This window comes from Malaclemys terrapin, chromosome 4 (assembly GCF_027887155.1).
Source record: "Malaclemys terrapin pileata isolate rMalTer1 chromosome 4, rMalTer1.hap1, whole genome shotgun sequence".
NCBI lineage: Eukaryota > Metazoa > Chordata > Testudines > Emydidae > Malaclemys > Malaclemys terrapin.
In genome coordinates, this window is record NC_071508.1 from 54,021,124 (window position 1) to 54,037,940 (window position 16,817).

At 39.3% G+C, this 16,817-nt stretch overlaps 1 protein-coding gene across 6 annotated transcripts in view; it reads right to left on the minus strand.

Moving 5' to 3' along the window:
* LMO1 (LIM domain only 1) overlaps nucleotides 1-16,817 on the minus strand; it is a 75,807-nt gene that overhangs the window by 31,862 nt on the left and 27,128 nt on the right. For 2 of the 6 annotated variants that reach the window (XM_054028415.1, XM_054028411.1), the window contains exon 2: nucleotides 3,079-3,139. The exons of 2 other annotated variants lie outside the window; for them this stretch is intronic. Coding sequence is in view for 2 of the 4 variants with exons in the window: in XM_054028411.1 (XP_053884386.1) it covers nucleotides 3,079-3,139 (61 nt within the window). In the remaining 2 variants the exon portion in view is untranslated. Of the gene's footprint in view, nucleotides 1-2,441; nucleotides 2,612-2,646; nucleotides 2,726-3,078; nucleotides 3,140-16,817 lie in introns of those variants that run through there. 2 more of the 6 variants (XM_054028416.1, XM_054028412.1) reach the window with 2 other exon arrangements.

A 16,817-nucleotide genomic window follows, 5' to 3' on the forward strand; every position in this document is an offset into this window, starting at 1 on the left:
GGGATCCATTTTAGCGTTATCTAAAAATCAAATCTACATGGTAATCCTTTTAATGTACTCTTGACTTTTAAAAACAGCTTTATGTTCCTTCAGGAAATGTTTTAAGCCATTACTCAGTAATTACTATTCACCCATGAAAACACTGATCTTTTACAATACATAATCAGTTTGCTGACTTAAAAATAAAGCAGGCTGGAATTCTGTCTCATGAAAGTAGTGGCAGAAAACCAAGGTTACCAAAGGTAAAAAAATTTCTGCCTAGCCAATATTCCAGAATGACACATTGCTCTAGTGTGTATAGAAGTTTGTGTCCCCGGGACTCCCTCAAATTTGTTTCAAGTCTCCAGTTGAAGATAGTCAGGAGACAGCTGTATGTACAGTGGTCACCATTAAAAAAATGTAAAGAATTACCAACAGATAACAGTTACCAATTTTTCCTCAGTTTAATAGGGGAAACTGTGGTATCTCCGATAGAACTATGCTTTCACTGTTCGCAAGTGCTACATTTTTAAACTGACAAGATGGGTGAGGTACCATCTTTTATTGGACCAACTTCTACTGGTGAGAATAGCAAGCTTTCAAGCTTAAACAGAGAAGAACTCTTCCATAGACCTAGCTACCACTGTTCAGGGAGAAGCAGAGGTAGCAGACCACCTACATCAATGGAAAACCCCTTTATCAACATAGGAAAAGTCTACACTACAGCACTGCAGTGGCATAGCCACACGTTGCAGCTGTGCCTCTGTAGAGCTCATAGCGTAGACACTCCTGAGGAAACCTACGGGCAACCGAGAAGATAAAACTACTTGTTTGTGTACACACATGCTTAAGAAACCAATTTGTTAGTGTGTAGGTCAGAGTAAAGAAGGAAAGAATTCTATATTTGGGGAGGGGGGGGGAAGTTTAGTAAGCAGTGAGAACATTTTGCTGTAATGAGCCTTGAGCTACAATCAACAATCCTGAAGCAACACTGGACCTGCGAAACACATACCAGACCCAAAGTAAAGGATTATACTGAAAAGGCCTCCTTACCACTCCTTACCACCACAACCTTGAAATAGCACCCCAATTCCCAAGAAAGTTCCCCAATGCTCCTGCCCTGTGGAAAGTTTAGCATGGTTTCCTTTACTGTAACCTTCTGATATTAATTAGAAGGCAGAATGTATTTTTTCAAATGTACTAGCTCAGAGTTATGGGTTTGATGCAGGAAGTGTTTGGTGAAATTCTACATCCAGCATTATGCAGGAGGTCAGACTGGATGATCGTAATGCTCCCTGATGCCTTCAAAATCTATTAGTATCTGAACGTAGCGGAGGATGGGCAGAAAAAACATGTGCCAGGTCGCAGCACTGCTTCCACTCACCTGTTTACTCTCCTGATCTGGTCCTGTCTTTACTTAGGCAGGCCCATGACCCAACCCACAACTTCATTTCCATGCAGCCTTAACCAGTTGAAGTCTTCTCTGAGGATGGTGGCTGAGAAAACTGACATTAGCATGGGCCACTACCCTTCCCCTTTAATGCACAGGAAAAGCTTGTTAATATCTGTTAGACCTGGAATTAGCCAGTAACTAGTCATATAGCATAGATCAGAGTGGTTTTTTTTAATCCATTTTTATTTATATTGCTAAATCAGGGCTTAGCAATACACAATTGGCCCCTTATGCTATAAGTCTAACATGTAAACACCTTGAAAAGGAGCGACAAAAATTAGTAACTATCAGAGTAATTAGTTGGTACCAACTTTCTTTACATTCCTTCAATACCACCTTTTTTTTTTTTTTTAGGGTAAATCATGCGTGGCTTTAACTCGAGTGCTACACAGACAAAGGGCAACAAAGTGGCGGGGGGGAACTGCAAGACATTTTTTGTGCATTGCACAGAAAGTTTGAAAATACTTATGTGGCAATGTGCTCAATATTCCAGAGTGGAACGAACACTCAGGGTCTGGGACAAACTATTCTGACATTTAGTTTACTGCACCCACGAAAGCACGAAAATAGAGTGCAAATACAGTCTATTCTACTATATACAGCATTTACTAGTACCACGGTACTCAGAATATGGGGAGACAGGATCACATGAGACTCTCCTCATTTTACGGCTGACCACTGGGCTGCATTCAAGCTGATCCCAAGGGAACCATTTTCATTAACCGATAATACCTTTCTAATCCTATTCCTTGGACCTCAGACCACCACCAGCACAAAAACATACAACTTGCTGCCTACACACTGGATATAGTTCACCATTACAAATGCTCTATACAGCAACAGATCCTCTTTAAGAGGAAGTCTGCTCTGAAGACCAGTTACTTATGCTCCATTTAATTCTCACTGACACAATAAAAAAAATTAAGTGTAAAACTAGCAGGTTTTTTTTTTCTTTTTTTTTTTTTAATTATTATTATTATTATTATTATTAAAAGAGTTGATCACAAACCAAAAACCCAGATCTGAAAGCCTCTGAAATTTGGGATGTTCTGGAACCTGGATTGAGTCCACATCAATTTGTGCTTAATGGCTCTTCTGTTTATTGCAGTGGTTCAGTGGATTCCCAAACATGCTTCAAATGGGTAGTAAACGTCGAGCTTCACCTCCAAACTTTTGACAACGCAGGACAAGAAATTCCAATTAGTGTACTTTACCTTCCTTCCATTTCGACAGTCAAGTCCCAACTGCTTGATGTAGTCTGTGTTTTGAGTGGACACCTCATCGTAAAATTCCTGACCGCTGAAAAGAACTACTCTCACCTTACTAATGAAATAGAAAGCCTTAAGTGCCCTGCAATCTCTTTAGAAAAGTTTGAATCTTCAGATGAGTTTCAATTTCACAGCATCAGGGAATTGTGTGCCAATGCATTGAACCAGAACAGTAGTGTCTAGCAGGAGTTAGATACACATTGCTAACATCAGGGTTATTTTAGATTAGAGTTTTTCCAAATCAATTTTGGATTCAAACTTTTAAATGCACTCTCCAGAACACAGTGAAAGAATTTGCTCTCAGTGGATATTTTCATGGCTAATTTTCTACTGCTTGGGTGCAACTCACACTTCTCTAAGGAAAAGGATACAACTAACCTTTGTTACTGAAGTACCGAAGCTGGATCACATGGGGAAAATTATGCAGACACCAACAATCCTAAAAAGGAACAATATACTTAAGGCATTACTTATAAAAGTTACATACAAAAATGTACCGCAGAGATTCACTGGAAGCTTGTTTAACTCCGGGGTTTTCAAACTGGAGGTCGGGACCCCTCAGGGGGTCGTGAGGTTATTACATGGGGGGTTGTGAGCTGTCAGCCTCCACCCCAAACCCCGCTTTGCCTCCACATTTATAACGGTGTTAAATATATTAAAAAAGTGTTTTTAGTTGGGGGGGGGGTTGTACTCAGAGACTTGCTATGTGAAAGGGGTCACCAGTACAAAAGTTTGAAAAATCACTGTTTTAACTGAACTTTTAAGCTGCCAAGACACTTAGGTCCAGACCCAGCCATCTTTACACTTGTACAATAGTACTTTACTGCACAAGTAGTTCCATTTTTACTCATGGAGCAAGGTACTATTCAGCGTGGTCAAAGGTGGTGTAATGTGACCCCAAGGAAAGTAATCATGTTGTAGTGTTAGAGGGTGAGCAAAATGGGTAAATTTTGGCCTTTGGAAGATCACCTGGAAGACTAAAAAACTTTTTAAAAATTACAAGAGTTCTATGAAGTCCACCTAAAAAAGTTCTTGTGAGGAGGCAAAACAATTAGCAAGACACATATGGGAAAGTTAATGTCAAAGTTCAAACCAAAAGCAATTAAGATGGGTAAGAGGGCTCCACAACTTGACACAGGTTTCCTTTGTATTCAGAACTTTTCACTAGCATTAAGCATCTTAACTTGCGTATAAAGACATTATAATTAAAACCTGTCAAGCTTAAATCAGTCATTTATAACAAGTGCCCCAGAAAGCTTTTAAACCAGACTAAATGTCTCTCTTAAAATGGAAGTAGTATCAGAGACATTTTCAGTTACAATAGTTTTTTCCTAACTAGATAGTTTGAGAGATTAGACTGGTTTAAAAATCAAAAAGTTCTATGGAAGTCTGAAGCCACTTAAGGGGTGGAGGGAGGGGAGGTGGAGAAGTATGGCAATTAGAAAAACCTTTTAAAAACATTAAACAACCCACAATTCTTTGTATGAACTTGAGCACTTCAGAAAGCCTATAAAAAGGCCCAATTTCCCTTCAGAATTATGAGTACATCAGGGAGTACTCTACTATGCTCCCTAGAGATTGACATAATTCCCCCTATCTGCCACTAGAAGCCGGACAGTTACTCTAACAGGCAGCTAGCAAGCTTTTAGAATCCCAGGCTGATTAGAGTAGGGTATATAGTGCTTACCCTATGCCAGCTATTCAGATTAATTCCAACGCTTTCCTGTCACACATACTCCTCCCATGAATTAAAGGGCCCATAAGAATAAAAAAAAAAAAAAAAAAAAAAAAAAAAAAAAAAAGCAACCTGGCTCTTTACTCTATAAAAAGGAATTTATCCACCAAATGTTGAATGGCTCCCTGAACTAATCAGGCAATTTGTTAACCCATAGAAAAGATCAGCCACAGATATTTTGAGATTTCAAGAAAAGTTAATGGATTATATAATCGGGAAACCAGGTTTGAGAACACAGAAATAGTCTCAAGGACAAGGTTTATTACTTACAAATCACATTAGATGTTCCCTCCCCACCTTTAATAAAGTGCATTTGGTGCTTGGGAATGTGCTCCTATTGGAAACATTACAACAGCAATCTTGGTTTCCCAGACTCACTCCCAACAGCGTAACACCCGCCCCAAACTTATTTTGCAGGGTGAGAAAGCAATTCATCTTTTGGCAAGTAAGCACAACTTTTCTAAACCACAAACATACATTTGCGTATTAAATTAAGAGGTTCAGAACTGCCTAAGACTGTTAACCTTATTGCAATTCTAGGTTTTAAAAGCTATGAAACAAATGTTCATATGTATATGGCAAATCCACCACAGGATTTCAGTACTGGAAATGAAAGTAGCATTCTGTCTTTCAGTTCCGTTACCACTGCTGGATGCATTCATCAAGAAAAATAGGTGATCCTAGAATCATGTTTGAATGGGAATGGGGTGACAAACTGCTAGAGCAGTTGTTCCCAAACCGGGGTTCACAGGAAAAAATTCCCTAATGGTGGACAGAGCTGTCTCTGGGAACCCCGGGCAGCATGGGGCCAGCAGCCCGGACCCCCTGGACTTCCAAGTGCTAAGCAGATCAAAGCAAGCATATCTATCACACTGAGGAGATTTAAACTTCAAAATTCCTTATAAGAAATGGAAAGGGAGGTGGAGATTTTTTTGCTGTTTTTAAAATTAAATAGGCAGCTAGTATTGTTTTTAAAATTATGAAGAACAAGTTTAAGCTTTGTTGTAACGTGCATTGTTTGCCTGGACTGCTCAAGACCTGAATGCTTGTGTAGGAGGAACTCTGAGTTGGCTTCTTAAATACATTCATGCTGTTTCACATCTGATACTCCTTGATGAAACATAGGACCCTTGTCTTATAAACAGGCTTATTCAAAGTGTTACATGCTATGAAAGTGAGATCTTGGAAGTGTGTTGCCATTTTCATAATGTAATAAAAATGCTGTAATGATAAATAGTGTGTAATAAGCATGTCATAACAAATTTTATATTTCCAAGATCACTGCTTTTATAATTTATACTCCAGTAAAGGAGAAAATCCCTAGAAATATTCATTATTACGAGCGGTTTCGCTAGACTTGACATTTTAGTGAAAGGGGTTCACGGGTTGTTAAAGTTTGGGAACCACTGGGCTAGAGGGAAGAAGGCACAAGTCCCATGGGCAAATGCTGTACAGTCAGTCAGGAGTGCAGCAGATCTTTGAAAGAGAAGACAACCTGTCTCTGAAACTCAAGCTGCGGTCCAGTCATCTCTCCAAACCTACCCCATTCATCTATAGCCAACATTCAATGCTTCCACCTGCAAAACATAATGCCCTTTGCCAATCCACCTCAACTCAGCAGTACTCTGTGCGGTCCCTCGTTTCAGAGGAGTGTTTAAATTACCTGCAGCACTGGAATAAAATGTTACTCTAGAGCAAGCCTGGAGCTACTACAGCAAAGCTTATGATAAGCAGTTTGTTACTTTTAGTGCTGTAGTGTTTTTTAAACTACCAACCATATTTTAGGTGCTAATGAGCGTATGGAAATCTTAATGTATTTAACTTCCTCTTTATCTGCCACTATTGCACCTAATCTCAGTTTGTATTAGGAGTATTCAGAAAGGAAAAGGACATTTGCTCAAGATCCAAGAGCTGATCAATACATTAAGCCAAATATTTCCCAATTTAAGGATCCCTTGTTGATTGAAAGGCTAACAACTTCTATTTTGGTACTCTGGGGCCTCACCACTCCCTGTTAGTGACCAGCAGAGACAGGTACAAATAAGGACCTTGAATTCTGTAACCCATTTGAATTTCAAGGGAGCAGGAGTCAAATCACCAGCAGAAAACCATCCCACTTTTGACCAAAGATGGAGGAAAACTCGCAAGAACTGCTAATTGGGTGATTTCTGCCCTCTTTGGGGGTAAAATATCACAAGAACCTCTCAGGAGAATATTTTTCCACCTTTAAATGCAAACTCTACCCCAGCCTGAACCTCATCCCAGATCCAGTCTCAAACCCAAACCAGAGTTTGAGTCTAACCTGGATCTCAAGCACAAGCTTGAGTCCGCGTCTAGCAAACAATGTCTCCACATGGCAAATCAGCATGGCCCAGCACATAGAGCCTAGAACTTGGAGTCAGGAGAACTAGGCGCTATACCCAGCTCTGCCAGAGCCCTGCAGTAGGACCTTGGGCGAGTCACTTCACCTCCAATGTCGGTTTCCCTTCTCTCCCCGTCTCTTGTCTACTTAGATTGCAAGGACTCTGAGCAGGCACGGTCTCTTATAAAGCATTTGCAGGGTGCCTAGCATCCCAACCTCAGCTGAAGCCTCTGGGAGCTACTGTAATATAAACACACACAGGCTACACAAGCGTTTGTAGGTGGAAGCAACTTTCATCGTGTTCAAAGGTTACAGCCCATAGCTATTTTAAAACTGACAGACTGATCTCCTGAAAATGAAAAACTGGCAATTTCATATGATGGTGCCAAGGAAATGAGTGTAGTACCACAGAAAATACTCATTTGCTTCAGTGAGGTTACTTGGGTCGGCACTATTTCTAGATGCTGGCCAATCTGAAACTAAAAACAACTTCATTTTTAATATGCTTGCCTCCACTATGAAAACATTTTACATTTCTTTCAGGCTGAAGAATCCCAAAACACTTCAGAAGCTTTATGCAGATAGCAGGACTGAAATGCGGACAGGTGGCACATAGCACTGATATCCAAGGGATATCAGGAAAACCCTGTCTCCGTCTCTGAAGAGAGCCACAGGATCTCCAGTAACCATGCAGAACATTAAGATCTCCAAATAAATAAATAAATAAATATATATATACACACACACACACACACACAAAGACAATTTATCTACTGCAAAAAGAAATGGAAGATTTCAGTCAACAGGATTTTAACTATTGGTTCCACAGCCTGTGAATATCAAACATGCCCCCGTCCCAATATCTAGTTTTCAATTTTCTTTATTTTCCAGTATCAAAATGCATTTGGACTATAACACAATTTGCACAGACATCCCAATACCAACTTCTCTATGGGGAGGGAGGGAGAGAGAGACCAACTGATCTTCATGGAGAAAAATATTTTCATATTAAAATATAATCATGTTAAAGCATCTCTGGAGCTCCTAGTCTTATCATATAGCATAAGAATATGGCGAATCTCAGCCTAATTGTTAATATTACATCAACATGAGTACACAGAAGCATTTTTGAAAGTTAGTTCCTAAAAGTCAAATGAAGAAATTCTGGAACGTCAGGAAGAGATCTTATAAGCAAGTCTTTATCCATACACTGTATGGAAACTATGTAGTAACAGATTCCTATATAGAGTTGTGCCCACCCGAATCATTAAAAAAGTACATCTTTCACAGAGACTGGCAATTAGAACAAAACATGTTTTTCTGAGAGGAAGGAGGGTCCAGTGGTTAAGCTGCTAGCCTGGGAGGCCTGGGTTCAATTCCTTGCTCCATCACAGACTTTCTGGGTAATTTTGGGCAGATTAGTCTTCTGGGTCTCAGTTCTCCATCTGTGAAGTGGGGGAAACAACACTGCCCTTCCCTGGAGGAATGTTGTGAGGATAAGTCCATTAATGATTGTGGTAATGGGTGTATAGACATAGACAAGAATACACAACTTTTTTTTTATTAAACCCTTTTTGTCCCAGTCCATGAAGTGATCACCAAACTTCCACCTCTTCCAGAGCCTTAGACTAATCCGCAGTTAGTATAAATTCATTCCTCCTGTTCAGTAAAAGGCACCACTCTATATTTTCACTCCTATAGGCTATTCTGAAGTCTTAACTCCTACCAATATCCTCAGGCACCAGTGTCTAGCAGTATTCTCCTTTTGGATCCTGAGCTAAGACTGACTTAGTGGTAAGTATTTGTATTGGCAAGGAGATCTTCTCCTTTTGTTCACAGGGCACACTTCTCTCACATCACCATAACAGCGACCTAGGTTCAGGTATTCTTACAACCTTACCAAATACCACATGTAAAGTAGTAGCTACAATAGAGATAGTTTCAGACATACCGGACAACACATTCGCAATTAAAGGCTGTGTGTATTGAGTGGTTTTAAGTCTCTTCTAAACTAGGGCATGAACATCTAGTTCATGGTGCAACAGGGGGAAGTAAGTTACTGGGATAAAAGTGATGCAAATCCATTTTACACCTATGTAGGCATATACCCTGGGGAATTGCACTGGTGCAAAAGAGTACACACAACACAGGGTGAAATCCTGGCCGCATTGAAAGAAAGAAATCAGATCATTCTCCTCCAGTCACATCTTCAAGGAGACTTTCCTATAGTGCCTGCTCTTGTACTACTTCCCCTTTGCCTCTTACTACTGCCTTCTTTTGCTCACTTCTACAGCTAATTTGACTGTCTCTCACTTTCTTGCAGGGTTCTAACTCCATATTTCCTGATCCAGGCTGTTCATCTATCCTCTTTCTCTGCTCATATAGCCACACAAAAAAAAAAAATAAAAAAAAAATCAAAGCTACTTTTCAAGTTGCTTCTCACGTGCTATGCTTGCCCACTGAAACAGCAGTGCCACTGCTAGATGCTCTTCCTCCTCTCACACATACACATACCACTCCTTCCACTTCCACTCAAACAAGGATAATGGGGGGGAAAGAAGCATGGGGAAAAAAAATCCATTAAGAGGTTATCCCGCAGTTGTGTGAGGCAATAAAAATAAAAAATGCACAACATACAACGGTCTTGCAGGAAGCGTGCTTTGACCTTATGCCTTCCAAAGCTTATAGGAGGACTAGCCATGAACAGATCTTAGAGGCTTAGAGGACGTCGCAGCACACAACGTCGGTCTTTTTGTCGTAGAACGTTTGTGACTCAGAGAAACTGTCCCAAAGGTCATTGAGATAGTCTGAGCCTTCAGTGCACTGATGAGTTCTACAGCTGGACAACAACATTGCAACTAACTTTTCATCAGAAAAAGCAAAGTCTTTGAAGCTGAAACTCTGTGGCAAAGACTCAGTTTCACCACATTTTTTGGAAAAAGTTTTGAAATTGTCAAAGTGTCCCCTTTTGACCTTTTCAAAATGGAAATTTCATTTTTTCAGTTCAATATAACTAACCAAGCTAAATTACAGTAAACAACTTAAAAATAAAAGAGGTCGAAAATAAAACACATTCTGCAAATAATCAAACCAATATATTTTTATTGACCCAAAACAAAATAAAACTTTTGGATTGTTTGTGTATGTCTGAGATTTAGACTTTTCATCCCAGTTTGGGCTGGTAAAACTGCTTTAAAATTTCAAAAACTTTTCCCAGGACGGGATAACCATTTCCTGCCCAGCATTGAAATTCCAGTGAGAACACACAAATGCAGGTTTAATAATATATAAGGCTTAACACAAAATAAGATCACCCTAATTGTCAAGGACGTATTGAGTCTGAATATTAAAATACAGTTCAACTTTTTTTTTTTTTTTTAAAAGTGCTTAAGAAAGTAGCATTGTGGGATTCCCCATTTGTCATCCAAGCAGCGAACAGATTTGGTTTGCTTAGTTTAGTATGTTTTTTCTCCTCTCGTCCTCCAGCTCTGCAAACATGTCATTAGATTTCTTGTCCATAAACCAGATCTCTCTTCTGCCTTCAGAGAAACACTTTCTCTAGTCTAGAGGGTGTCTGCTCCACTAAGTTCCAAATTCCAGAGTGGTAGCTGTGTTAGTCTGTATCAACAACTTAGATTCCACTTGTGCCTTCTAAGCAACTGAGTCACACTCCCCTTTTCCTTACTCAACACACATGCTGGTCTTGGATTCTAATGCTCTCTGTTAAACTGCCACTTAGCTCCTTTTCAACTCCCATTAGTTCATGGACATCACACTTTGGCAGAGAAGGTCCCTATTTAGATACCACACTCTGTACAATGTTGTAAGAAAAGAAATAGGCTGTGGCAATACAGAACTCAGACTGAGGGAGTTGCAACAGTATATCAAATGCTGCTGTAAGTGCTGAAATTTTTATGCTTTAAAGGAATAAAAGCCTTCAGAAACAGCATAAAGAGTCACGTCCCTATAAAAAGACATTGCACGTAAAGGGCATTTATTATTCTCAATTAATGGCATCTTTGTAGATACGTTTAAATAATTCCTGAGTATCAGATTTAGCAAAGTATGTAATGGCTGAAGGCCTCCCTTTTTGGCTACAAAGAAACTATACAAGAATTACAAGCGTAATATTTGACAGTATGGTTCAAAGTAAGCCACATTTGTAGAAGGTACACACCTAACATCAGACAACCTTTTGTATCTTGTTTCACAATGGTAAGGAAAATGTAGTGCGTCTCTGAAAGTGCAGATTAAAACGTCTGCAGAGTCAGTCTCCATGATAGCTTTTTTACAAAATTCAGTGATGTTCACAGTCTATCATATCAGGCCTTGATCACGTCCTCCCATAGATTATTAGGCAAACTTAATGTGGCAGAACATAATACAGTAGGTGTCTGGAAAAACGAATAGCTACAAGTCTTAAAAACACACTTACTTTACAAGCATAATGTGACAAGCATAATGGATTTTAGATTTTTTGGCATATTATAAAAAAGGAGTGACAAAATAAGAATTTATATCCTTTGTCCTAATGAGAACTATTTCCTTTGAACAGAACCTAAGTGTGGCAAACATATTTATGTAGCTTAAAGGCCTATAGTGTGAGTAAGTCTACTTATTACCAACTTGGTATACGAGGCAAAAATGAACATTTCAGATTTTGTAAAAAGCAACAGAGGGTCCTATGGCACCTTTAAGACTAACAGAAGCATTGGGAGCATAAGCTTTCGTGGGTAAGAACCTCACTTCTTACCCATGAATCTTACTTGCAGCTGAAGAAATGAGGACCCCCTGTTGCTTTTTACAGATTCAGACTAACACGGCTACCCCTCTGATAATTTCAGATTTTGTCACTCTTGAACCACCCATAAGGGCAGAGGGAAAGAATGTAAACAGACTCAAGCATGAACAACTCTGATTTACATCAAGAGTTTAAAACCACAAGAACAATGAGAAAAGTTTGAACAGGTTAAGAAAAATGTTAGCATACCCTCTCCTCCTGCCCCTTAATTCTTGGAGGTTCCAGAACTCACCTGATAGTATAAAGAAAAGAAAGATACAGGCAAACTATCCTCCAAAGGTACAGTATTTGTGATCATTAGGGAAACACACACACACAAAAGTGGCAAAACCAGCAACCTTTTAATCTTGACACTTTATTGAGTTAATGGCTTGTTCTAGTTCTCACCTCCCACACAAATTCTTCAAATACTCAAAGTTTCAGAACGGCTGAAATGAATTGCTAATAGTCAACACACTTCTACAGAGCCCACCGAAGGCAGAAGGGAGAGGGATTTTAGAAGTTTAAATGCACAGTGGGGAAATGACAGTGGTGTCTAGGCCATGGTGGACAGGACTAGCTGACATCTAGATGCCACTCTGTGTTATGAATGGCAGGTTACAAAGTGCAGTGAACGGTTTCAAGTATATACAAGGTTGATACTCAAGTGATCCTTGCTTCCACTCAGAATTTATGTCTCCCCTCTATTTTTCTTAACATCCCGTTGCACTCTTGTGCCTGCCCTCAAGCATGCCATATGCACCCTCCCACCTCTCCCCTCTTATTATACATACAGCATAATCTCTCTCTAAGTTAGCGATCTGATCATGGATATAGAAAAAGCAGCACTTTCATTCATATTCTCTTATGATAGCCCATCTAGAAAGGACACAGTATTGTTTAATGACAGGTTTCAGAGTAACAGCCGTGTTAGTCTGTATCAAAAACTTCAAAAACAGACTCCAACGAGAGACTGCTGAGCTAGAATGGATATGCAAACTAGACACAATCAACTCCGGTTTGCATAAGGACTGGGAATGGCTGAGCCATTACAAACATTGACTCTATCTCCCCTTGTAAGTACTCTCACACTTATTATCAAACTGTCTGTACTGGGCTAGCTTGATTATCACTTCAAAAGTTTTTTTTTCTCTTAATTAATTGGCCTCTCAGAGTTGGTAAGACAACTCCCACCTGTTTATGCTCTCTGTATGTGTGTATATATATCTCCTCAATATATGTTCCATTCTATATGCACCCGAAGAAGTGGGCTGTAGTCCACGAAAGCTTATGCTCTAATAAATTTGTTAGTCTCTAAGGTGCCACAAGTACTCCTGTTCTTTTTACAGTATTGTTTGCTTTAAACAGAACCTTGACCATGGTTTTTGAATTAAGATTTTTCATTGCAAATTAAGCCTTCCTATCAATTACCTTGTGTTTCACACAATTTATGGATTTGCAGTGTCCAAATGAAAAAACATACAAAAACCAAGACACTCCAGACCACCTGCCCAGTTCTAGAAATGAACTACTACTGCAGCTAATTTCTTTTCAGCGATTCACGCTGGGCCAAACTGTTCCATCCTGGGTGCCTCAAGCTAAGCCTTTATTGGGTGCCATATTTAGGCAGCCAAATAAAAGTGACATGCTTTCAAACACCCACAAATCCCATTGACATTGACTGGAGCTGCAGGTGCTCAGTACTTTGAAAATCAGGCCCATTTATTTAGGTACCTAAATATAGATTTGGCAGACTAATTCAAAGCACCCAGATTTGAACACTTATGCCATTATTCTTTTCTTTGGGTTATAGAGGGAAGGATGAGTCTTTATTGACTGGAGTATTCCTTGCGCCTTCACATACAGTGCAACAAGTTTGCAAGACAAGCAAGTCTTCCAGAGGTGTCAGACTCTTCAGTCACCTTAAAAAACCCCTGCTGAAGTGTTTGGATATTTGGCTCCCTACCAGAGGTGTTGCGCAGTGCTTTGAAGATTACAAAGCACTAACTGTTATTACAGAACGTGAGAGGCTTAAATCATATGATGAGCTAACCTGGTTTTAAATGTGTTTAATGAGAACCGATAGATTACAGAGAACTCAAGCGACCTTGTATTTTTTTTTTCAAGTCTTCCCAGTCATTCTACTGAGAACATAGGCTTCAATTTATATAAGAATTTTGGAAGACATGCCTTTCTCTGATGAAAATAAAATGGAAATATAAGCAGGGAAAAGGCAGCTCTCTCTCTCTTGTAAGTGATGGAAAGTCAATTTGCATCATAATTACAACCAGGGCTGTGTAACGTTGCTTTTAGTTAAAGCAGTAAACTACTATAATAAAAATGTACCTGGGGAATATTTAGAGAAAGCACTAATGATTTCTTCCCTAGTGGTTAATAAATTCACTTCCAGATCAATTTGTTCATGATAGAAACTTGAGAGCATAAACAGTTACACAAGCTCTTAGAGTGTGTCTTTTTCAGTATAAATGATTTATTACAATGATTAGCAGCACATAAACAATTTAAAATACAACTCTAATTAGTTTTTTGGAAGAAACGGAGAAAAACCTTCCTGACTCTCTCTCCACATTATGTTTTACTTTTCTAAGTGTGTACTTTTTAATTAAATCCAAATGTCACAATAAATTTAAAGTGTTTTATTACCACTCTGGCTAACTAAGCCATTCATGCAAACACCCATTATATTAAACCAGATGCAGGACTGAAAATGGTTGGGGAAAGAAAAAAAAAGGCAATCATTTCTATATTTGACAAGAGACTGTACAAAAGGTTTAAATACCACAAGTTTTTTGGCAAGCATTTTCAATTGTACCCAGAGAAGCTGGTCAGCTAATTGTTGTTTAATACTGTTTCCAAGTCTGAAAGCATCAAACTCTGTTAAAAACTTTTCCACTTCGGGGGGGGGGGGGGGGAGGAGGAGAAAAGACACTTTGTGGAAGCTTATTGTAACTTACTGTAGAAATGCACAAGAAAGAGTGGCTTTTATATCCAATTCTGAATTATTTTTTTTTAAAAAGTGTTTTAGAGCTCTAATGTAAGGCGGCTGGCCATGAGTCAATTTAAAATGCAAAGACATCTGGAAAATGCTCTTTTGAAAAACTAAGTACCATGACATCTTAAGAACTTCTCAACTGAAAGAGCACCACATTTTATAATGCAAGGCGGCTTTTTGGCTGCTGATTCCACTGACCTCCCTGAAAGGGTCATACATAGTCCATGTACATTTGGGGTATAGGCACCAGGACAGGCAGTGGCTATAAGCTTGGGATACCTGGTAGAAGCCAACCACATTTGGAGCTCTATACAACATACTCTTTGGCCAATATTTTCAAAAGAGGCTCAGTGCCCACAATGGGGAAGGCAGGACAGGTTTTCAGAAGAGCTCAGCTCTCACTGTGGCACTAAAGTAAGTGGCCAGATTCTCAACAGGTTGAGGGCTGAGCTCTTGAAAAAGCTGGCTATAGGTATCACGGAAACGGAGCATTCTTGAGCATCTGATCCTTGTTTAAATTCCTATGTGAGAGCAAAGTTCTTTTGAAAGTCTGGGGGGTTTGGAGTATTTGGAAAAAAATAATCTGGCCCCATATCTCCACTAGCGCAGAGGTTGGTCTTGGACCCCAATCACCCATTTGACAGCACACTGTGCTAATGGTGCAGCAGCGTGGCCTACAAAGGGCAGATTTAACATAGCTCAAACAAAAGCCTCTATTAGAGAAAGCATCTACAATTATTAAAATGTGTTAAAGAAAATGGGCACTGCACAGATAAAGCTTTTGACCTTGCTTTGCAGCCCTCTTGAACACTTTAGCATAATCTATCTAAATTAAAAACAAGCACCAAATTTTAAAATGGCACAAAAAGCCCATTTTAAAAAATGTGATTAAAAACAGGTCAGGAGTTGGAAATTAGTAATTACTACTACAATTAACCAAAATAAGAGAGAGACACATAAATTGGGCATGTTACTTGCAGTTCATGTCAGAAAAGCAATGTGACTAGAACACAGAAGATAAAGCCTGCAAGTTGCAGAATCATCGGTGTAACTAAACTCTGCCACAGAAACAGGCCTGCAGTTGCAAGTCTGCAGCTTTTGTTTCCACAGTGAGATCTGCTGATAGTTAACATCTTCAGCTATTCCACTAAATTCTTTAACTGGGATTTGAATTCTTTGGTAACCGATATTTTGATTTTCCTCTAGTCTAGCTTGTCAGTGCATCTCTGCCGTATTAGTACATTTGCCCTCAACCTCCTATTTTAATACTACTTAAAAAAAAAAAAAGGACGAGAAAGGCCAACTTCTGAATATCTTTGTATTGAGAGGAGGTCATTTGCCAAAAATACCACCTGCTAGAGTCCATATTGTTTGAGTGTAAAAGCCTATTGAGAACTGCCAAGGACAGCATATAAAGGATTTCTAAAACAGATTACTTAACACTGGATAGAGACAGAAATACTCTGTATGCAACTAACATCTTTCAGATGGATTTCCCTTAAATTTTTTTTTTGCCCTCAAAAATCTAACAATTAACACTTTGTTCCCACTTCAATCTCAAAATGGCTCTTTGTGAGCTTCCTTAGAGCAACTTTGAAAGAGCACGGTGGGAAAGAATAGACTCTCTACTGTTTTGAACTATAACTAAAAATGAACTATTCTCTAGATCTTCTATTGATGCTACCAGCTACCATAGGTTAGGTGGAGATCTAGGTTCAAATCCGGTTTAGGTCCCAGTTTATGCTCAGGTGCCTGAAAGCTCACATTTTTTTTTATTATTACTACTACCTAGGAATATTAGAGAGAAAATGAAATTGAGGGGTGAGAAAGCAGGAGTGAACTTTCCTAAAATGGGGGGGGGGGAAATCCATCTGTTCCCCTTAAATGTGAAGAGCATTAACGCCTTTGCCATAGTTTTGAAAATTTGGGGATGCAACTCAAGTATTATAGCAACTTATTTTTACTGGGATTCCTAAGGCAATGTATTGAATATTCGGAGCAGTTCTGATCACACAAAAAGAATATGGCTAAGAAAGCATGGCAGAGGGCAAGTCAAATGATACAAGAACTCAAGAACCGTAGTTATTCAGAAAGAGTGGGAGACAAAGGTTTGTATTCTTCGAAAGGCCAGGATCACCAGTGAGCCACACAGAATTTAGAAAAGAATAGGGAGGATAGATGCTACAAAGCAGCATGTGGTCATCAGCTGCAGGAACATGGGGAAGCC